Source organism: Oryctolagus cuniculus, chromosome 4, assembly GCF_964237555.1.
Source record: "Oryctolagus cuniculus chromosome 4, mOryCun1.1, whole genome shotgun sequence".
NCBI classification, from domain to species: domain Eukaryota; kingdom Metazoa; phylum Chordata; class Mammalia; order Lagomorpha; family Leporidae; genus Oryctolagus; species Oryctolagus cuniculus.
The window spans coordinates 70014866-70038948 of NC_091435.1; the positions used below are offsets into that span (position 1 = coordinate 70014866).

Genomic DNA, 24083 nt, shown 5'->3' on the forward strand with positions numbered 1-24083 from the left:
GTATATATATATGTGTATATATATATATATAAAAATTGAAAGGCTTTGAAGAATTCTGAATGATAAGTGAATATACTCATGGTAGACTTTTTTTTTTTTTTTTGCCAGGCAGAGTTAGACAGTGAGAGAGAGAGAAAGGTCTTCTTTTCCATTGGTTCACCCCCCAAATGGCCACTGCGGCCAGCGCACTGCGCCCATCCGAAGCCAGGGGCCAGGTGCTTCCTCCTGGTCTCCCATGCAGGTGTAGGACCCAAGCACTTGGGCTATCCTCCACTGCCCTCCTGGGCCACAGCAGAGACTGGACTGGAAGAGGAGCAACCGGGACAGAATCCAGTGCCCCAACCGGGACTAGAACCCAGTGTGCTGGCGCCATAGGCAGAGGATTAGCCAAGTGAGCCGCAGCTCTGGCCTCATGGTAGACTCTTAAATGAAAAATATGGCTTACACAAACACCTACATACATACAAGTGATCAATCTATTAAAATAGATGCACAAAGAAAAAGACCAGAAGTAGATATATTAATATATTAATAATAGTTCATTATTACTACTAAACTCAGAGAATTTTTCCCATTTCTTTGTATTGTTCAAATTTTTTTACAGTGAAGAGACATGAGAGGGAACATTTTTACATATTTTGAAAATTGTCTCACTGCTTTACAATAGTATGACATCAAATCATCTGTGATGTGTGCTTTATAAAAAAAGGATTCCATAGTCAGATACATGTGACTACTTGGCAAACTAAGTCTGTCTCTCAGAGTCTTGTATTGCTAGGAGGATTATAGGTTCTGAGAAGTTAACTGATAAACTAGTTTATATTTATTTCAACCAACACTTACCAAACAATTCACAGAAATTATACTTCCTCAATACAACTTAATTCATCTCAGGAACCACTGAGATTACACAGAACACATGTGTTTCTATCTTAGCACCCTGTCAGTGTAGTCTTTAAGGGAGGAAATGGGCTGTTTTTATAGATTTGTTTAGGTTTATTTATGAATTATATATGCCTGGGGGACTGGCATTGTGGCACAGTGGGTTAAGCCCCTATCTGCAATGTTGGCATCCTGTAAGAGTGCTGGTTTGTGTTGAGTCCTGGCTGCTCCACTTCTGACCCAAATCTCTACTAATGTCCCTGGGAAACCAGCAGAAGATGACCCAAGTCCTTGGGCCTCTGCCACACACATAGGAGACCTGGATGGAGTTCCAGGCTTTTGGCTTCAGCCTGGCCCAGCCTTGGCTATTATGGCCAATGACCACTGTGGGGAATGAACCAGAGGATGGAAGATCTCTGTGTGTGTGTGTGTTTCTCTCCCCCTTTCTCTGTAACTCTGCCTTTCAAATAAATAAACAAATCTTTTAAAATAACCAAAAAGTAATTATATATGGCTGGACCATTCACTCCATGGACAAGATGGCCCATTCTGTGGGTACTAGACAGATTTTCTCCTCAGCCACCCCTGTCATTGCCCAGGGGCTCATGAACAAAGTGGCAGGGATGGAGGTAACGCATGGACTCAGCAACATGGACTTCAAGTCACCAGTATTGCCCTGGCTAAAGGACTGCAGAGTGCCCAATCTGCCTGCAGCAGAGACCACTACGGCATCCCTGATGTGGAACCATTTCCTGGGGTGAGCACCCAGTGCTTGGTGAAGGTTCCTTACATTGACCACTGCCATCATGGAAAGGGCAGCATTTTGTTCTAACTGAAATATGCTTACTCAAGATATAGATTTACTTTCCCTGTACACAATGGTTCTTAAAAAACTACCATCCATGTACTTAAAAGAATGTCTTATCCACCATCATGGTATTCCAGATAGCTCTTCTTCTGATAAAAAGAACTCACTTTTATCAGAACTCACAGCAAAGAAGTGTGGCAATGGGCACATGCTTATGAAATTCAATCTATCACCATGTTCCCAACCATCATGAAGTCACTGGCTTGAGAAAGAATAGTGGAATGATCTTTTGAAGACTAAGCTACTGCCCAGATAGATGGCAATACTTTGCAGGACTGGGGAGGGGTTCTCTGGAAGGCTGTATACACTCTGAATCTCAATACACAAGACAGTTTCACTTATGGCCATGATTCACTGGTCCAGAAACCAAAGGGTGGAAACAGTAGTGGCATCACTCACTATTACCTCTAGAGATGCACTCATAAAATGTTTGCTTCCTATACCCATGACTTCACGCTCTGCTGATTCTGATGGACAAGGAGAAATTGAAGAGTAATAGAAATGAGGACTCTGGGACCAGCATTGTGCAGTAGATTTAGCTGCTGACTGTGACAGCAGCATCCCATATGAGCACAAGTTCCAGTTCAGGCTGCTCTATTTCTGATCCAGCTCCCTGCTAATGCAGGTCCTCAAAAAGTAGCAGAAGGCAGCTCAAGTGCTTGAGCCTCTGCCACCTATGGGGGAGATCTGGATAGAGCTTCAGGTTCCTGGCTGCAGCCTGGCCGAACCCTGGCCACTGTGGCCTTTTGGGGAGTGAACCAGAGGATGCAGATCTCTCTCTCCCTCTCTCTCTGTAACTCTGTCTTTCAAATTAATAAATAAGCCTTTTTAAAAAATGAGGACTTTGAATATTATCATAAATATTTTCCTCCTATTCTGCTATTAATACATTTGTGTAGCTTTTTCTCTTATTCCCTATCATGCAACATACGATGTATTGACTGGGGCCAGTGTTGTGGTGAAGAAGGTAAAGCCAAGGCCTGTGATGCCAGCATCCCATATGGGTGCTGGTTTGAGTCCTAGCTGCTCCACTTCCAATCCAGCTCCCTGTTAATGCACCTGGGAAAGCAGTAGTCTCCCACATGGGAGACCTGAAAGAAGCTCCTGCTCTTGGCTTCGCCTGGCCTGAACCTGGCTATTGCAGCCATTTGGGGAGTGAACCAATGGATAGAAGAACTTTCTCTTCTCTCTCTCTCTCTCTCTGTAACTCTGCCTTTTATTTTTTAATTGTTTTTTATTTTTTTGAGATTTATTTAAAGAGAATTTATTTAAATAAATTTATTTAAATTTTTTTTAAATTTAGTAAATATAAATTTCCAAAGTACAGTTTATGGATTACAATGGCTCCCTCCCCCCATAATTTCTCTCCCACTCGCACCCCTCCCATCTCCCGCTCCCTTTCCCATTCCATTCACATCAAGATTCATTTTCAATTATCTTTATAAACAGAAGATTGATTTAGTATATATTAACTAAAGATTTCAACAGTTTGCACCCACACAGAAACACAAAGTGTAAAATACTGTTTCAGTACTATTTATAGCATTACTTCACATTGGACAACACATTAAGGACAGATCCCACATGAGAAGTAAGTACACAGTGACTCCTGTTGTTGACTTAACAATTTGACATGCCTGTTTAATGGCGTCAGTAATCTCCCTAGGCTCTAGTCATGAGTTGCCAAGGCTATGGAAGCCTGTTGAATTCGCCGACTTCGATCTTTTTCCGACAGGGTCACAGTCAAAGTGGAAGTTCTCTCTTCCTTTCAGAGAAAGGTACCTCCTTCTTTGATGGCCCCGTTCTTTCCACAGGGATCTCATTCGCAGAGATCTTTCATTTAGGTCTTTTTTTTTCCAGAGTGCCTTGGTTTTCCATGCCTAAAATACTCTCATGGGCTCTTCAGCCAGATCCGAATGCCTTAAGGGCTGATTCTGAGGCCAGAGTGCTATTTAGGACATCTGCCATTCTATGAGTCTGCTGTGTATCCCGCTTCCCATGATGGATCGTTCTCTCCCTTTTTGATTCTATCAGTTAGTATTAGCAGACACTAGTCTTGTTTGTGTGATCCCTTTGACTCTTAGACCTATCAGTGTGATCAATTGTGAACTGAAATTGATCACTTGGACTAGTGAGATGGCATTGGTACATGCCACCTTGATGGGATTGTATTGGAATCCCCTGGCATGATTCTAACTCCACCATTTGGGGCAAGTCTGATTGAGCATGTCCCAAATTGTACATCTCCTCCCTCTCTTATTCCCTCTCTTATATTTAACAGGGACCACTTTTCAGTTAAATTTAAACACCTAAGAATAATTGTGTGTTAATTACAGAGTTCAACCAATAGTACTAGAACAAAACAAAGAAAAAATACTAAAATGGATAAAGTATTACATTGTACATCAACAGTCAGGACAAGGGCTGATCAAGTCACTGTTTCTCATAGTGTCCATTTCACTTCAACAGGTTTCCCCTTTGGTGCTCAGTTAGTTGTCGCCAATCAGGGAGAACATATGATATTTGTCCCTTTGGGACTGGCTTAATTCACTCAGCAAAATGTTTTCCAGATTCCTCCATCTTGTTGCAAATGACTGGATTTCATTGTTTTTGAATGCTGTATAGTATTTGATAGAGTACATGTCCCATAATTTCTTTATCCAGTCTACTGTTGATGGGCATTTGGGTTGGTAATTTTTTTTTTTTTTTTTGACAGGCAGAGTGGACAGTGAGAGAGAGAGAGACAGAGAGAAAGGTCTTCCTTTTGCCATTGGTTCACCCTCCAATGGCCGCCGCGGCCGGAGCGCTGCGGCCGGCGCACCGCACTGATCCGATGGCAGGAGCCAGGTGCTTCTACTGGTCTCCCATGGGGTGCAGGGCCCAAGCATTTGGGCCATCCTCCACTGCACTCTTGGGCCACAGCAGGGAGCTGGCCTGGAAGAGGGGCAACCGGGACAGAATCCGGTGTGCCGGCGTCACAAGGTGGAGGATTAGCCTAGTGAGTCGCGGCGCCGGCCAGTAACTCTGCCTTTTAAATAAATAAAATACATCTTTTAAAAATGCATTGACTTGGCCGGCGCCGCAGCTCACTAGGCTAATCTTCCGCCTGGCGGCGCCGGCACACTGGGTTCTAATCCTGGTCGGGGCACTGGATTCTGTCCCGGTTGCCCCTCTTCCAGGCCAGCTCTCTGCTGTGGCCTGGGAGTACAGTGGAGGATGGCCCAAGTCCTTGGGTCCTGCACCCCATGGGAGACCAGGAGAAGCACCTGGCTCCTGCCATTGGATCAGCGCGGTGCGCCAGCCGCAGCGCTCCGGCCGCAGCGGCCATTGGAGGGTGAACCAACGGCAAAAGGAAGACCTTTCTCTCTGTCTCTCTCTCTCTCACTGTCCACTCTGCCTGTCCAAAAAAATTAAAAAAATAAAAAAATGCATTGACTTTACATCACAGTATTTAAGTATTGCTAAGTTTACATCATAATATTTAAGTTATGTGATATCCAGAAGAGTAAACATCACTCAAGGACTTTGCCTCCTCTTCTGAGGAAGAGGTTAGCACATATTCAGGGGTACACAGGATGGCTGTATTATTCTGGACAGATTATGATGTTGCTGTTGTCTTTATTTGCAGATTAAATACCATTTAAGGAGATGTGTCTGGGTGCAAAATTGACAAGGGTGAACTTGTGAGAGTTAATTTTATGTGTCAACTTGGCAAGCAACATGAGGAGCCAGATGAAACACTATTTCTGGGTGAGTGTGTGTGTGTATGGCTGTTTCTTGATGAGATTAGCATTCAAGTTGGTGGACTATGTAAAGTAGATCGCCCTCCCTAATATTGCTTGACATCTTCCAATCTATTGAGGGCCTGACAGAACAAAGAGGAGGAAGGAGTTTTTCCTTTCTGACTAATGCCCTCGATTTGAACTGGGAAACTGGTGTATCCTGCCCTTTTACTGGGCTTTACACCATTTATTCCCCTTGGTCTTCAGACTTCAGATTCAGGCTGGAATCTTTCCTGGGTCTTCAGATAGTAGAATGAAAAAAGTGGGACCCGGGCCATTTCTTTAGAGAATTCAGACCAATATAATTTCCAATTCAAATTTCCTTTCTGTGAAATTGCTTCTAGTTTCTCCAAAATCTTCAAGGACCTTGCTTTGTATGGTTTCTTGACCCCTTTTGGTCTATGAAGTACATGACAATAAATGCTCTAGTATACTGTGTTTAACAGGTATGAGAATTATTAAATGTAGAATGTAACAATCTTGAAAGGAAGAGCTTTGCCCATTTCTTCCATTTGTCCATTCATTTATCCACTCAGTCAACACATATCTGCTGAGTGCTTAGTATGTTCTAGGTACACTGAGAGCCAATTCAGCCAATTCCAAACTGCACTCTTTGCTATTACAGGGATTACAGCTTAATTGGGGTGCAGACCAGAATAAACAGCCCTAAAGTAGATGCATAACTATATGCATCAATATTGCTCTGAAGGACAGGTGCTTCAGGGGAGTCCACATAGGGGTCTCACGTAATCTTGGGTAGAAGGACGGTGGGCAGGGCAGAAAAGGCTAATGTGGAAGAAGTCATATTTGAGGTCAGACTGGAAGAATGAGCAGGTTTCCTCTAAATAAGATGGAGAAAAGGAGTGGTGATGAGAGAAGAATAGTCCCAATGGAATGTCTGAGGAGAAAGGCAGATAGGGCCATAACACAATAGGTCTTAAGAGGTAGGTAGGTAGGTGGCTACTAACCATTTTCTTCAGTTTCTCCTCTTCTCGTTTTCTCTTCAGCTGAGCTTCCTTTTCTTCTGCCTCCCGCATCTGACGCTCCTCCTCTTGGGCCTTTAAGAGGGCCTAATGAAGATTAAAATGAAAAAAAAATCAGAATCCTGTCTATGGGAATAGGGTCTTTTGTGCTGAGGAAAGTCAAATATCTTCCAATGTATTTATCCTGTCTCTGGAAGAAGTCTGTACTTTGTGATACAGGAGAAAATCTCAACAACATGTGGTTAGTTGTGTAACTTAGAAGTCTCTTCAAAAGGATCTTTCTATCTTTGAGATGATGAGACATCATAAATAAGACCATTAATTTCTCACCATAAAATGATTCCTTTTTGGTTATTTTCACCTATGAAATACTAAGTCCAAATTATAAACCGTATAGGGGAGAAAATCCATTTTCTTTCATTTCACCAAAAATATCTCCAAACTGTTGAACTGTATTTTCTTCTGGGTGGATACAAAATTGACTTCTTATTATTTTTTTATTATTTTTGACAGGCAGAGTGGACAGTGAGAGAGACAGAGAGAAAGGTCTTCCTTTTGCCATTGGTTCACCCTCCAATGGCCGCCACGGCTGGTACGCTGTGGCTGGTGCACCGTACTGATCCGAAGGCAGGAGCCAGGTGCTTCTCCTGGTCTCCCATGGGGTACAGGGCCCAAGTTCTTGGGTCATCCTCCACTGCCCTCCCTGGCCACAGCAGAGAGCTGGCCTGGAAGAGGGGCAACCGGGACAGAATCCGGTGCCCCGACCGGGACTAGAACCCGGTGTGCCGGCACCGCAAGGTGGAGGATTAGCCTAGTGAGCCGCGGCGCCGGCTCAAAATTGACTTCTGATAGCTAGGTCAAAACTTTGCAAACTCATTAGGTTGGACACCCACCTATCACACACCAATCTTGTTTATGTGTAAATCTCTTGATTTGCTAGCTCTCATCAACTTTTGTAACATTTCCTCCCTGTTATGCTAATGATGTTAATTTTCCCCCCTCTATTTTGCTAAAATTGCCACAGAATTCAGGCCAGTAGGCCAAAACTCATTTCCAAAGTTGGTCTAACTGGTTTTTCCAGAGGCTTAAACAAGTAAGGTTTCATTTTTTAAGAAAGATCTAGAGAATTCCTTTTTCTTGCCTCAGTTTGCATTCTGAATTTATTACCAATTTCTCCTCTTCTTGCTTTTTCTTCCTCTCTGCCAAGATTCGCCTACATTCAGCTCGTTGAATCGCTCTCTCTTCCATAGCTAGAAAATAGTAACAGAGTTCCAATATAAGAGGTATGAGGAATACTGCTGAAGAAATGTCTTTATTTCATAATAAAATTTAGTGTTATTGTTAGGGTTTTCTTGTAAAACTAGTGTTCACAATGTCGGAATACAAATGGATAGCGATATAAAGAATTTATAAGCACTTTACAGATTAAAAGACCTAGATTTCCATACTTAGCAATGATGAACAATTTGTAGATTAATTATGTTTTGATTATATTTTTATGAGAATACTGTTTACTATTCTAAGTAAGATAATGGCATTGATGATAGACTTTTAGTATATGAAGTATTGAAATGAGAATTTTGATTATATCTTAATGAATGTAGAAAACTTTTTAATCTAACAAATACTTGAACAAAGTCATTCCTCAAATCTCATTAAATCAATCTGCTAATTTTTCTTAACTCACTATACATATGTCTGTATATGTACAACAACAACAAACAAACTAAAGTTTGAGGTCACGATGAATTTATTTTAATCTAGTTTTAAGGCCCAGATATCCAGATGGGCAGGAAATGGAATTTTACCAGGCATTTGGAGAACTGGCATCTGAATGAATTTGAGTGTCAGACTCTTGTTCTTGACAGTCTATTAAATATCGATCCAAAAGAAACAAATGTGCAAGATGGTCTGATAATATGACTCTGTAATCAGTTGGGCCTCTTGGAAGAAGAAGGGCAGGGGGTGGGAGGAGTATCAAGTTCTGCTCACTTAAGCCAGCCAATAGTTACTTCCAGTTCCTTGTGCCATGTTATAGAGAGGAGAATTTAAGTCCAAGTTTTAAGAATTAATAAACAAAAAACTTAACAGGCTATTTCTTACAACTATTAAGTGTCTGCTTTGCTGCAGAAGAACAGTGGTGGAGCCAGAGATGGTGGGAGGGAGATTGCCTTTAAGAGGGTGGAAATAGACTCGAGGATTAAAGTGAGAGAGCCCTAAGAAGCCAAGTCTCTGGTAATATGTCCTTCCCCCATCTTTTCTAGATTTAATCATTAAAGACTACTTGAAAAGCAGACTGGGATTTTAAAATAGTTAACTCCCTGATCAAACAATAATTTTACAAAATCTGTCACATCAAAATGGGCACTTCTGATCCTCCTTAGTGGTGGACACAGATGACATTAACTTCTGTCCTGGCAGACAGTTGATGCAAAGACTGTAAATTTTTGCATTAATAGGAATTGACTGCAGCCACATTGTCCTTTAGGTGTCATCACGTTTTGTTCGGGCAGTAATCTTACCATAGGAAAAAATCAAATTTACAAACACCAACATAACTGTCAATGTGTCAACCACTATATAAAAACATACATACAGTGAGTGACTAAGTATATAGTAAAAGCCATTAATAGATTCATTAGGGGGTTTCTCACAGTATTGTTTAGTTTAAATAAAGGTTTCTATGTGCATCAAAAATGTTATCAAATTAAAATAACCTGATTTGTAGAATTCATTGCTAAAATTCTATCAAGGCATAACTCATTATAAAACAATATAATAACATGATATGGATTGTTGTAAATTCATCAATATTTTAATATGAATGAAGTACCAAAACAGGTGATCTTTAGCAGCACTTATTAGCCCTAACAGCTACTCAGAGTTTTCTCATTTGTGTGACTGTCCCATTTTTTTTTCCACAACTGAACATTCAAAGTACAGAAATACAATTCATCTTCCAGAAATGTGTCTGTTGTTATTGTTGTTGGCTGGAAAGGCCAGAAAAGGTTGACACACGGGGTGTGAGGCAGTAGTGGAATTTCCCTGCGCATCCCTCTCCCCTCACGCCCATCCATCTTAGACTGAACCAGGTACTGCCACGTGTCAAACCTAAGAGTCGGCAGGGTTCATTCTGGCCATACTCTGCTCTAGGAGGCAAGTTAACCACCACCAGGCTACCGTCAAGACAGCCCTGCCTTTCAGGATGGGATGCGGTGCCACCGGCTGTTTCAGCTTCCTTCTGGGTCCAGAAAGAGAATTTTGGGAATCACTTCTTCCGCCTTTAGTCACAGGGGAAGCCGCAGATGAACTGAGGGGGAGAAAAAAGAAAATAAGTCAGACTAATAACCAGTTTCCTTCGAAGCTCTTTCATCCGAGGAACTCAAAGCATTTCACAAGCTTTAATCCTTACTCTCTGAGATAAATATGTATTATTACACCCACTCTATAAACTGGTGTAGTAAGGTAAGAGAAGGTTGGGGAGTCTACAATGTGAGTCACACATTTCGACTCCATCCTTGTGTTTCAAACCAAAAGGTATCACCATGGCTTATCCTGCCACTCATTACATGTAGTAAAACCAACTTAACTGGATTTTGAGAATTCGGATTCTTATTCCAGGCTCAAACAACTACAAATTTATGTGAAGTAATTAGGGGTGGGTGTTTGGGATAATGACATCCCATATTAAAGAGACCTGGGCTCGACTCTGTTCATTTCAGAATTCCAACTTCCTGTACATCCTAATAGGCAGTGGGTATTGCTCTTCTAGTTGTATCCCTGTCACCCACATGGGAAACCTGGATTAAGTTTCTGGCTCCCAGTTTGACAATCTCAGCTATTGTGTGGGCATTTGGGGAAGAAACCAGAGAATGGGAGTTCTAAAAAAAAAAAAAAAAAAAAAAAAAAAGGGAAAACAGAACAGAAAGCGGGATATGGGGGAGAGAAAATAAAATAAAAGTTATTCTAAGTAATTAACTAGGCCAGGGACTGCTCCCTGTGGACTTGATGTTGTCTGACCTGGCTTCTCCACACTGTGCACAATCAGAAACCTAGAATCCAAGTGAGACGCAGTAAGTATTTTCCTCTCTTACTGATATAGTGACAGAGCTCCTACACAGAAGGCAGCCATGATATGATAGAACTGGTAACTGTATAACTTGGATTCTCATGGGTAGCCAAGCTGCCTTGAATATCTGTATCTTCCATGTACCAGTCACAATACATGGAGCTTCTTTGAAGAGTGCACTATAATTTAGAAAGCGGAAGATCACAGAGTTTAGAAGCAAGATAAAGAAGTACAGGAGCTTCTCTACCTAAAAGTAAAAAACCCCATAAAATGAGTCCAGCGAGTGCTCTGAGACAAAGGCTATACCTCAGAAGCTTCTGGCAGGTTCCTTTCGGTTCCACCTGTCCTCTGGGATTTGGCAGCAGGCGGCTCTGTGCACCTGTGCCAGCTGCAGCCCGCTCTGCTGCCCACCGAGCCTCTGCTAGCCGCTGGGTTTCCTTCAGCTTGAGAATTGTTTTCTGCTGTTCCTGAAGCTTCTTCTTTTGCTCCTTAATCAGCTGCTGTTGGAAGACATGGCGGTTATGGAAATGACCCATGCATGTGGGTTCTGCTTCCTGACTGGTTCCATGCTTCCCACTGGCAGGCTGTTGGGAGGGTTCAGTGTCCAGGGTCATGTGCTGCTTGTTGTCAGTTGTATTCTGAGGCACATCCTGAAGGGGATCCTGCAAATGACCCTTTGTTCTTCCTTGAAGAGGGCCGGGCATACAACCATCGCTCTCCATGGGAGGCTTTTTCCATAAAGGGGGCATGGCTGTCACCTGAGGGAGAAGGAACACAACATTGCTCAGTTATGTGAAGGACTGTGCCACTAAGATCCAACACGTGCCCAGTCGGCACTGTTTTGTTCAATGGTACAACTGTCTAGCACTCCAACTATTGCCCTGTTTTCCTGGCCTGGCCATCTTGGCTCTGTGAGCTACTCTCAGAGTACATACTGCTTTCACCATAAAACTGAGTGAAAGAGAGGCTACAGCTGTGTGAAGCATGCCATAGGTCAGAACAACTGCAAAAGGAAACATTTTCCTTTTATAAATGTCTAGTTTGGATGGTTGATTTATGAATTAGGCAAGATTCTCCAGATAGATACTGCAGGAAATTTAATGTACATGAACTGACGATGAATTTTGCAGAAATTTGAAAATTTTTTAACAAATGATATATTCTTTCTCAAGAGGTCTGAAAATTTAAGAATACCTTTTATAAATAAATAAATAATAGTTCTGTTCTTTCAATGCCTCTTCTTTCACTAGCATATTAATCATTTTCCCATGGCACAGGGTATTCATTTCCACATCAAAGCTGGCTTAACATTCTCTAGCTATGAATTATTTTTGGGAAACATGTGGAAGTTCAGGATTACTGAGTAAATACCTGAATTACATAAGAATAATATTACTGGAACTGGCACTGTGGCATAGCAGGTAAAGCTGCCGCTTGCAGTGCCGGTATCCCATATGGGTGCCAGGTAAAGTCCTGGCTGCCCTACTTCCAATCCAGCTCTCTGCTAATGTGCCTGCTTGGGAAAGTGGCAGAAGAAGGCCTAGGTCCTTGGGCACCTGCACCCACGTGGGAGACCAGGAAGAAGCTCCTGGCTCCTGACTTTGGATTAGCCCAGCTCTGGCTGTTGTGGTCATCTGTGGAGTGAACCGGAATATGGACGATCTCTCCCTCTCTCTTCTCTCTCCCCATCTCTCCCTTTCTCTCTCTGTGTAACTTACAAATAAATAAATAAGTATTTTTAAAATAAAGAATATTACCTAATAATATTTTGTATTAGCATATGACTTAATAGTTTTCAAAACTTCATCACATAAAGTTCATTCAACAGACTGTGGTATCATAAGATATCAATTACAAGTTCTATATAGAAGACAAGGAAATGCAAATTCTTAACCAGAAAAACTGATCTTGGCCAAAATAATGTCAAGTTAAAATGCCTCTTCTAGAATGGTTTGAGCCCATGGTCTGAGACCTGACTAGTTTTTGATTCTGCATCTGCAGTGGTGTAAAGAGAAAAATTCTACGAGATATCTAATATCAGCAGCTCATAGCTCTAGCAAGGTGCCAATCTCAGATACTAAAAAATCTTTTTCAGGATGATGGAAGTACTTTCTATAAACTCAGCTGAAGTGAAACTTGTGATATATGAAAAATCTGACATGTTAAAAGACCTTTAAAAAGAACCTTTTATTTCAGAAATGTCAGGGGACATTTATTCATAAGAACACCTTGCTTGAATAATTTAGCATCAAGCAGGGTATATGTTTTAGGCTGTTTTAAACTTTGTGGTAATGACATGTTATTAACCCAGCAAGATTGTGTAAAAGCCTTGAGAACAAGAACAAGATTTCTTTGGGGACATGGTAACATTTTAAGGTGAAATTACGAGAATGAAAGAAAAGCTTAAGGGTACAGCTTGTACTTAATAAAACAGAAGTGAACAGTCTGGCTTAATCAGAGAAAATCATCTATTAGCTAACTGATAATTTTGAAAAATTTCGAAGTATAATATGTGTATTCTTGGTACGTGAGTTCCCATGACTGCATAATTATTGAGCCCCTAACTAAAGATTTTATTTTTCATTTGTTCATGTTTTACTCTGCACTCTGTAAAAAATGATTATTTTGTAGCCTTCAGAGCCTATTATTATAGCCCTCTATTTTCATTTGCTCTAGCTGGTTTTTTTTACAATATTAACATTTCTTGATGAAATCTTTACTTCTTGATTTTAGAAATTTAGAGGCTTTTTTCCTTGAATTTATATATATGTATGTATTGCACAGACAAAAAAAAAATTTCTTGTTTTTCATTTCAAGATAATAACAATGGAACCTGGCAAGGGAAAAGTTTCCATACAGCTATTTCTTGAGATATAAGTCTCTCCTGGTTCTCAGTGGAGACAAAACTATCTAATTGATGTACAGTAGATAAATTGCCCAGGGGAAGGGACAAAATGTTCCACATGTCCCAATAAGCATCCTTATTATTCCCTTTTGCTGAGACTAAGCTTCAAATAAAACCAGCCTACATGTTAGCAGTAATCAGGATAAAAAGCAAGGCTGGGACCCTCCCGCGCCCAATTTAATGTGATGTGTCTGAGTTAAATATTGAACGGCATCATGAGGAACGTGGAGGTGAGGGGACAGAAGATCTTCTACAAAAGGCTTTCTACACATGATAGGTGCAATGATGAAAGAAAAAACCGACAGCAATGACTTTATGAAAGTGTTTGTATAGTACCACACACTAAAACTAAGCCAGAAAAACAACTGACACAATGGAAAAATCATTGCAATATATAATAATAAATGTATTGATAATTTAAAAATACAGAGCTCTTATGAAAAAATGTTTTAAAAATGGATAAAGGGCATGAAGAAACAAATCACTACTATGAGGATACTTCAAAAGTTAATAGAAAAATAGAATATATGTTTTTGATTTTGGTGCAAAAAGTAATAAACCATGCATTAAAGAAGTCTTCAAAAACATGGTGGAAATATGTATTATCAAAAGACTATGCATGGATTTCAAAATTTTGGCACCAAACTAAGAAGCTTTTGGGGTTGGCATGTTGTCACACTAGGTAAGCCTCTACCTGTGGCACCAACATCCCATATAGGTGCTGTTTTGTGTCCTGGGTGCTCCTCTTCTGATCCAGCTGTCTGCTAATGGCCTGGGAAAGCAGTGGAAGATGGCCCAAGTCATTGGGCCCCCGCACCCTGTGGAAAACCCACAAGAAGGTCCTGGCTCCTGGCTTCAGATCGGCCCAGCTCTGGCCATTGTCGTCATTTGTGGAGTGAACCAGTGATGAAAGACTTCTCTGTCTCTCCCTCTCTCTGCCTGTAATTCTGCCTCTCAAATAAATAAATAAACAAATCTTTAAAAAAAATATTTTAAGTCCCTTTCTCCATGAACTATTCTTTGAGATTTAAGAACCAATCTTATTTATTTATTATTCTTAAACCTTATTTTTGACTGGACTCAGATTTTGAAGTACACGCTCAGAAAAGACAGCCTAGACGAGTCTAGACAGTCTCTTGGCTATCTGTTCCTGGAGTTTTTCTATGGCCTCCTTCATTCGCTTGGTGAAAAGTTTAGAATATTTTGCAGTCTCTTCCTTCTTTTTTTCCCCACAAAACTTTTATTTAAGGTATACAAACGTCATACATTTTGTAAATACAACTCCAGGAACACAGTGATTCTTCCCACCACACCCATCCTTTCCTCTGTACTCCTACACTTCTTCTGCCTCCTTCTCATATTCCCATTCTTATTTTTTTTACTAAGATCTATTTTCAATTAATTTTATGCAATAAGATTACCTCTGTATTAAGTAAAGTTCAACAAACTTCATGAGGAAAAAACTGTTCCTCAACAGTCAAGACAAGAGGTATTCAAAGTGATCTCAAAGTGTCAATCACATTTCTATATATTACCTTTTAGGTGCTCTATTAGTTACTACAGATCAGGGAGAACATATGGTATTTGTCCTTTTGGAACTAGCTTATTTCACGAAGTATGATGTTTTCCAGTTTCATCCATTTTATGCAAACAACAGAATTTCATTTTTTTACCATCGTATACTAATCCATGGTGTACATATCCCATAATTTTTTTTTTTTTTGACAGGCAGAGTGGACAGTGAGAGAGACAGAGAGAAAGGTCTTCCTTTTGCCGTTGGTTCACCCTCCAATGGCCGCTGCGGCCGGAGCGCTGCGGCCGGTGCACCGCGCTGATCCGATGGCAGGAGCCAGGAGCCAAGTGCTTTTCCTGGTCTCCCATGGGGTGCAGGGCCCAAGCACTTGGGCCATCCTCCACTGCACTCCCGGGCCACAGCAGAGAGCTGGCCTGGAAGAGGGGCAACCGGGACAGAATCCGGCACCCCGACCGGGACTAGAACCCGGTGTGCCGGCGCCGCTAGGCGGAGGATTAGCCTAGTGAGCCGCGGCGCCGGCCACATATCCCATAATTTTTTTATCCAGTCTTCACTTGATGGACATTTGGGTTGGGTCCATATCTTAGCTATCGTGAACTGAGCTGCAATAAACATGGAGGTACAGATAACTCCTTCATATGGTGATTTCATTTCCCTTGGGTGAATTCCCAAGAGTGGGATGGCTGGGTCATATGACAGGTCTATATTCAGATTTCTTTTCTTTTCTTTTTTTTCTTTTTTTTTTTTTTTTTTTTTACAGGCAGAGTGGACAGTGAGAGAGAGAGAGAAAGGTCTTCCTTTGCCATTGGTTCACCCTCCAATGGTCGCTGCGGCCGGCGCACTGCGGCCGGCGCACTGTGCTGATCCGATGGCAGGAGCCAGGTACTTATCCTGGTCTCCCATGGGGTGCAGGGCCCAAGCACTTGGGTCATCCTCCACTGCACTCCCAGGCCACAGCAGAGAGCTGGCCTGGAAGAGGGGCAACCGGGACAGATTCCGGCGCCCCGACCGGGACTAGAACCCGGTGTGCCGGCGCCACAAGGTGGAGGATTAGCCTAGTGAGCCACAGCACCGGCCCTATATTCAGATTTCTGAGGTATCTCCATACTGTCTCCCACAGTGGCTGTACCAGTTTATGTTCCCTAATCCACCCAGACTGGATTAAGGTTCCTTTTCCCCAACATCCTCACCAGCATTTGTTGTTTGTTGATTTCTGTAAGAAAGCCATTCTGATGGGAGTAAGGTGAAACCTCATTGTGGTTTTGATTAACATTTCCCTGGGGGCTAGTGTTCCTGGGTATTTTTTCAAGTGTCTGTTGGCCATTTGGATTTCCTCTTTTGAAAAAATGCCTATTTAAGTCTTCTGCCCACTTCTTAACTGGGTTGTTCATTGTGTTGCTGAGTTTTGTGAGCTCTTCATATATTCTGGTTACTAATCCTCTGTCAGTTGCATAGTTTGTAAATAATTTCTCCCATTCTGTTGGTTGCCTCTTCACTTTGCTAAGGATATGTTTTGCAGTACAGAATCTTCTCTATTTGATGTTATCCTACTTGTCAATTTTGGCTTTGATTGCCTGTATCTTTGGTGTCTTTTCTAGGAACTCTTTGCCAGTGCCAATGTCTTACAGGGTTTCCCCACTGTTCTTTAATAATTTGATAGTATCGGGTCATAAACTTAGGTTGTCAATTCATTTTGAGTGGATTTTTGTGTAAGGTGTAAGGTAGGGGTCTTGCTTCCTACTTCTGCATGTGGAGATCCAGTTTCCCCAGCATAATTTTTGAAGAAACTGTCCTTTATTTGAAAGTCAGAGTCACACAGAGAGAGAAGAGGTAGAGAGAGAGAGAGAGAGAGAGAGAGAGGTCTTCCATCCAATGGTTCACTCTCCAACTGGCTGCAACAGCCGGAACTGCGCCAATCCAAAGCCAGGAGCCAGAAGCTTCTTCCAGGTCTCCCACACAGGTGCAGGGGCCCAAGGACTTGGGCCATCCCCCACCACTTTCCCAGGCCATAGCAGAGAGCTGGATCAGAAGAGGAGCAGCTAGAACTAGAACCGGCGCCCAAATGGGATGTTGGTGCTTCAGGCCAGGGCATTAACCCGCTGAGCCACAGCACCAGTCCCTCTCCCTAACTCTTCCCTGAGACTATATGCTCTCCACTTTTTAAAAACTATCTTCTCCTGGGCTAGAGCAGTAAGCTCCCTCCTTACTCTGCCATCTTGGAACCACATCCTTGATTTCTCTTTACAATCTCAATTTCATTTAAAAAATTTGCATTCATTTCATGTATGGATTTATTTAATTCATGGATTTGCTTATGATTACTTAAGTAATCCTATGATCAATTTTTTTAATTCTGTTTTTGGCATTTTGTCCATCTCTGCATCTTCACATTCCAGTATCGAAATTTTGTGTTCTTTTAGGGGTGTCATGTTGTCTTCCTTATTCTTGTTTTTTGAATTTATGCATTTATCTTTAGGCATTTGTGGAGATACTTTTTTTTCCCCCTGTGATGGCTTTTATCTTTGGACTATGCCTCTGTGAATTAGTGGAATGCTCTTTCAGTGAAAGAGGTATAAGGTAGGGGTCTAGATGTGTGTGCTGGGTGTGGCCAGGGAACTCTGTTCAGCGCTCCAGGTTGAGGAGAGTATCCAAGATGATACCCAAGTTGGACATGGTAAATCTCTCTCTCTCTCTCTCTCTCTTTTTTTTTTTTTTAATAGAGGGCAGGTTTGATCAGCTCTGTTGGTGGAGTTTCACACTCACCTCCTCTCCTCAAAGGAGATCAGTGCCTGGGTGTTAGCCCCAGTGGGTACAGTATTCATCCAGGCTGTGACAAGAAGCACACAGAAGATCCATGCAGTCCTTGGTCTGAGCATGGATCCTGTAGCAGGACCCTCACTAGGGAATCAGGGCACCCTGAGTGTGTTGAGCCAACTACTCTGACTTCCCAAAGATCCAGCTACACCCTGAGCCCTCCCATGCAGCCATAGTTTTTCCACAGTCCCAGAACACAAGGCTCCCACAGTCATGAGCATCCAGCCCCACCAATCCTCCTAGCCAGATTCAGGCACCTCCTCTTGGCTGGTTACTGGGTGAGCAGACACAAACTGATGCAGCGGTTACATATGTCCAAACTGGTACCTGCCCTCTCTCAGCTAGCTACAAAGACACCAGTGCTGGGTGGTCAGAGAGAGAGAAACATGCCCCCTTTTTCTCTAGGTTGGCAGGTATACTGTGCCCTCAGGAATCCAAGCTGGACTCACACCAGGCTCTTCCTGCAGCTTTATTGCCAGTGGCTTGGGCTGCTACACTCTGGTCTTGCCTCACTCTCCAAAGCTGGTATGGAGGCTCTCAGCTGCTGGGATCCTGAGTTGTGCACATCCACCCTCTCCATGTAGATCCACAGTGTCCCTCTAATTTGCATGGAGTTTCCTCTACAGTTTCTTTCCTAACTCTTCCCTGAGAATGGACTCTCTCCACCTTTATAAAATTATCTTCCCCTAGATTAGAACAGTAAGCTTTCTCCATATTCCATCATCTTGGAATTTTCCCTTATTCTTCTTAGTACACTGTTTCTTCAGAGCAATAGCTCAGCACCAGTGTTGCGGGACACCTGGAGTAATAAGATACTGACTCTTAGGCGCTTTGGTCCAAGTTTCTTATCCTCTTTGTTTAAGGACTTTCCTAGAACATACTGGCATACATCATCGTCTTTAGAGAGACTGAAAAGTTTGTGGATTTTCTGGCTCTTTTAGGCGCTAGATGAGGAGGTACCACGATATCAGTCAACCAAGGAATCTTTCTCTCTCTCTCTCTCTCTTTTTTTTTAAAGAATAACCAAATTGAGAACACTCAAATTGTGATTGACAATGAAGTCCCAAATTTGTGCTTTCTCCCATTCTTCTTGAATACCCCTTACTCAGCAGGAAGTAGACATAGCCTTGGTTCAAGACACCTTGCTTCACGGGAAAACCTGGTCTGTCATTCCTGCATTGATTTGGACCACATAATCCTCTCCTTCTTCACCCAGAGCATTGGCAGCAACTTCTGTTGCCATGTGCTTCTCATAAAAACACGAAGTCTACATTCACCCTCCACTTCAATGAGGTTCTGGTGGCCAGTGGCTGGGAAGGAGATACTCAAATTTATTTTTCTCTCTGTGAACTTTCTGAAGTATCCTGGTATCTTTCTCAATCTTTCTATACAGATATTTGTATTTATATATGTATCTCTCTCTATATATATATCCATATCCGATCTAAACACTGTTTACCTCACTAGCAATCAAAGAAACACAAATGTTGGAAAAGTAATAAGATGGAAATAGAACATGGATTTTATTTTTAGTTATTTATCCTAAGTGAGGCATCATGGATGTGCACAAAGATTTAGCTATTAGGATTTTCACTGAAGTGTTGTTTATAATAGTGACATATTAGAGAAAAATTCCAATAGTAGAGGAGTTAAACAGATTCTGGCTTATGGTTCATGACAGAATATCCTACAGCCATTACAAAATGATGGTGTAGAATGGTAGTCCTTAACAAGTGATATTTATCAAATTTATTTTTGGAACTTAAAAAAAAATACAAGTGTCCTATACCCAGAAATTCCAATTTAGTAGGTCTGATTCTGTGGCATAGTTTCAGTTGCAGAAGTTGCAAAGGCTACTGTTGTTGAAGCATATGTAGTAACACAGAAAGTTCTCATTTTGTTAAAATGTAGAAACATATTTTTTAGAAAATCACAATTATATTAGTATTAAGAAGAAAAAATGGGCCCTCCATTTCCTGAATTACAGCAGACTAGATTTCCCCAGTAACATAATTGAAGAAAATTTAAAAGTAAAATAAATACTTTCTCTCTGTCTCTCTCTCACTGTCCACTCTGCCTGTCAAAAAAATTTTTAAAAAGTAAAATAAATACTAAAAGAGACAAATTTGCATATGCCCAAATAGAGGAAAGACTAAATGGACATAATTAAACATATTATTAGTATTTATTTCTAGATGATGGAATTAAAGGCTTTTACTTTTTCTCTGTGATTTTACTCAAGCCAAACTGCTACAATTAGTAATGTGGCATTTCTTATTAGAAAAATTAAAATTAAAACATCCCTCTCTTTTAAGTTACCTGTTCATTTAGAAAGGACATGTCTGAAGATCAAATAAAAAAGAGTTCAACAATTGTAAACAGTGCTTTATCTTTCTGCTCCTAATGGTGCCTTTCACTTGGTTGTTTTAAATTCTTTCTCTATATTATGTCCCTAACAATTTCCAATTATACCAAAGTTTATATGTGATTATACAAAGAAAATTCAGTTCAAGAAAATAAATACTATAAAAGGTAACCTTTGTGCACTGTTGCAGCTCCAATCTTTTGATAGCTTAGCAAAGCAATCATCATGACCCATGGCTAATATACCCCAGGTTACAAAAGTACAAAGTTCAGATGAAAGACGTTAATGAGCCAGAAGTCCAAACAAAGGAAAAACAACACACCTCTCCTTTTCTTACTTGCGGATCCATCTTGGCTGTTGTCTCCTCAAGTGGACTGATTCCTGAGGCCCCACTGGCACTCAGTTTCCCTAGTAATGCTGCATTCAGCAGCTCATCCATTTTCTTCCTAGTTTCCTCCTTTGCCAGAGCCAGCTCTCTCTTTAGGAACTCTGCACCATGCCAACGCTGCCATTCTGTAAAGCAGTGTCGAAGAACTTGTTTCCGGTTATACTCAGTGGCCAGTTGTTGTTTTCTAAGCAAGAAACAACTCCCGTTAAAGAAGTCATTTACAGTTTACTAACTGATATGAATGAAACCCAACTGCAGAGGAGTCCCAGAAAGGCTGCATCTAGCTTGAGTGTATGCTTTTATATTAAGTTACATGAAACCAGGTTATAAATTCCCCAGAGCAAAGGGTCTCCTCGTAGAAGTTGCTGGTACCTCAAGACATCACCTTCAAGATGAGAGTCACTGTTCTGTTCTATTGTGTTACAAAGACATATTCATTTTTTATTACCATAAAATACCTTCTTATAGCTTTTGGAGTGGAAGGAGCAAAAAGAATTTGTACTAAAATGACTAAAAATATGAATACATAAGGGAAAGATAGAGAGGGAGAGACAGAGAGACAGAGACTCTGTTATGTGTGGAAATCTAAGACTGAGATTTGGGGAGAAAGGGAAAGGAACAAAAAAACCCTATTACTTAAAAAGTGAATTGTCGCCGGTGCTGCAGCTCAATAGGCTAATCCTCCGCCTGCGGTGCCAGCACACCGGGTTCTAGTCCCGGGCGGGGCGCCGGATTCTGTCCCAGTTGCCCCTCTTCCAGGCCAGCTCTCTGCTGTGGCCAGGGAGTGCAGTGGAGGATGGCCCAAGAACTTGGGCCCCGCACTCGCATGGGAGACCAGGAGAAGCACCTGGCTCCTAGCTTCGGAAGCAGCAGTGTGCTGGCCGCAGCACACCGGCCGCGGTGGCCATTGGAGGGTGAACCAACAGTAAAAAAAGACCTTTCTCTCTGTCTCTCTCTCTCACTGTCCACTCTGCCTATCAAAAAAAAAAAAAAAAAGAATTGTCAAAAATTATATATGAGACCTGTAAAAGTCAAGTGAAACTATGAAGGTGTATCTTGTAAAGAAGGACTTCATCCTTGAAACAATGGGTAAAGAAAATGACTCACTGACAAAAAAATACCTGAAGAGAGTGAATGGCTGCCTTGAGGAGATACTTGCTACAAACTGAAAATCATAAGAGGCAAAGGCAACACACTTGCTCTCCTGGAACTCATTCATCATCTAACCTTTCCTCAGCAAGAGCTCCCTTTGATTCCTAGAAACTGTACAAATGCTAGGGAATAACACCCTCCACTTAGTGCAGGTGGGACGTGGTGTCCCTGCCAGCCACATTCGCTTTGCAATGGGAATCTCCATTAGGACACAACTTGGTGGCAGTCAATTGAGAATGCAAGCTCTGACATCTATCTATAAGTGGATGATTATTATTTCAGAAGATATGAGCTATGAGCTAGGAACTTATATGTGGCATCAGGAATCTGTTTTGAAGTTTAAAATCTAACATTCCGGGTGGGCATTTGGTATTGTGGTTATTAACAAGCTGCTTGGAATGCACACAACCTTTACTGAAGTTCCTGGATTCAAGTCCCAGCTCTGTTCCCAGTTCCAGCTTCCTGCTAATGCACACCCTGGGAGGTAGTAGGTATTGTGTCCTTGCCATTCACCTGGGCTACCCAGACTGAGTTCTTGGCTCCTAGCATTTGGCCCCCGCTAGCCTTGACTATTGTAGGTATTTTGGGAATAAATCAGCAGAAGGGAGTGAAAGGCTTCTCTGCCTTTCTAAGTAAATAAATTAAAAACAATTTCTCAAGTCTAACATTGTTTAAACACATACTTGATTTTATCTTATTAAGGTGATCCATAAATGTTCTGGATAACATTTTGCATATCCATTTCTGTTAAACACATGTATCTCTCCTCATGGACTATTTGAGGTCCTATCAAGAAAATCACAGAGTTCTTAAGTTAGTGAGTCAGGAGAACATCTGTATGGTTCTTTTTTTTAAAAGATTTATTTATTTTTTATTTATTTGAAAGACAGAGTTACAGAGAGAGAGGTAGAGACAGAGAGAAAGGTCTTCCATCTGCTGGTTCACTCCCCAGATGGCCGCAATGGCCGGAGCTCTGCCGATCCCAAGCCAGGAGCCTCCTCCAGGTCTCCCATGCAGGTGCAGGGGCCCAAGGACTTGGGCCATCTTCCACTGCTATTCTAGGCATAAGAGAGAGCTGGATTGGAAGAGGAGCAACTGGGACTAGAACCAGTGCCCATATGGGATGCCGGTGCCTTAGGCAGTGGCTTTAACCTGCTGAGCCACAGTGCCAGCCCCTGTATGGTTCTTCAAAGCTTAGTTGAGAGGCTGGCACTGAGGCTTAGTGGGTTAAGCTGCCACCTGCAGTGTCGGCATCCCATATGGGCGCTGATTCGAGTCCTGATTGCTCCACTTCCAATCCAACTCTCTGGTGTGACCTGGGAAAGCAGTCCTTGGGCTCCTGCACCTGCATTGGAGACCCAGAAGACGATCCTGGCTCCTGGCTTCGGACTGGTGCAGATCCATTTGTTGCAGACATCTGAGGAGTGAACCAGTGTAAGGAAGACCTCTCTTTCTCTCCCTGTCTCTACCTCTCTCTGTAACTCTGCCTTTCAAATAAAATAAAATAAATCTTTTTTTAAAAAAGCTTAGTTGACTTTAAAAAAAAAGATTTATTTGAAAGGCAGAGTGACAGAGAAAGAAAGGGAGGGAGGGAGGAGGAGAGAGGGAGGAGGAGAGAGGGAGAGGGATGAGGAGAGAGGGAGAAGGAGAGGGAGAGGGGGAGGAGGACGGAGGGGGGTAGGGGGAGGGAGGGGGAAGGTGGGGAGAGGGAGAGGGGGAAGGGAGGAGGAGGGGAAGAGGGGGAGGGGGAAGGGAGAGGAAGAGGGAGCACTGTCATCTGCTAGTTCACTCCCCAAATGACCACAGTAGCTGGGGCTGGGCCAGGCTGAAGCCATGAACCAGGACATCTGGATGGCAGGGTCTGAGCCATAGTAGGCTGCTTTCCCAGGTACTCATTAGCAGGAATCTGGATCAGAAGCAGAGTAGCTGGGATTCAAACGAGACACTCTGACACTGGATGTGGAAGCTTAGGCTGCTCTATCACATTTTTAAAAAAGATTTATTTATTTTAAAGGCAGAGTTTACATAGAGAGAAAGAGGGGTAGAGGGGAGGGAGAGAGGGAGGGATGGAGGGAGAAAGAGAGAGAGACAGAGAGATTGATTTTCAATTTATTATTTCACTCCCCAGGTGGCCTCAACAGCTGGAGTTGGGCTGGTCTGAGGCCAGGAGCCAGGAACCAGGAGCCAGGAGCTTCTTCTGGGTCTCCCATGTGGGCGCAGGGGCCTAAATACTTGGACCACCTTCTGCTGCTTTCCCAGGCACATTAGCAGGGAGCTGGGTTGGAAGTAGAGCAACCGGGACTCAAATTGGCACTCATACGGGATGCCAGCATTGCAGGTG

The 24083-nt window shown here is 42.2% G+C and overlaps 1 protein-coding gene across 7 annotated transcripts in view; it reads right to left on the bottom strand.

Moving 5' to 3' along the window:
• CCDC191 (coiled-coil domain containing 191) overlaps positions 1-24083 on the bottom strand; it is a 110448-nt gene that overhangs the window by 29631 nt on the left and 56734 nt on the right. For 5 of the 7 annotated variants that reach the window (XM_051819026.2, XM_002716832.5, XM_051819027.2 and 2 more), the window contains 5 exons: positions 20525-20774; positions 10891-11342; positions 9713-9825; positions 7683-7765; positions 6501-6602 (listed from right to left, as the gene is read on the bottom strand). In XM_051819026.2, coding sequence (XP_051674986.2) covers positions 6501-6602; positions 7683-7765; positions 9713-9825; positions 10891-11342; positions 20525-20774 — 1000 coding nt within the window. The remainder of the gene's footprint in view (positions 1-6500; positions 6603-7682; positions 7766-9712; positions 9826-10890; positions 11343-20524; positions 20775-24083) is intronic. The other 2 variants (XM_070072124.1, XM_051819025.2) reach the window with 1 other exon arrangement.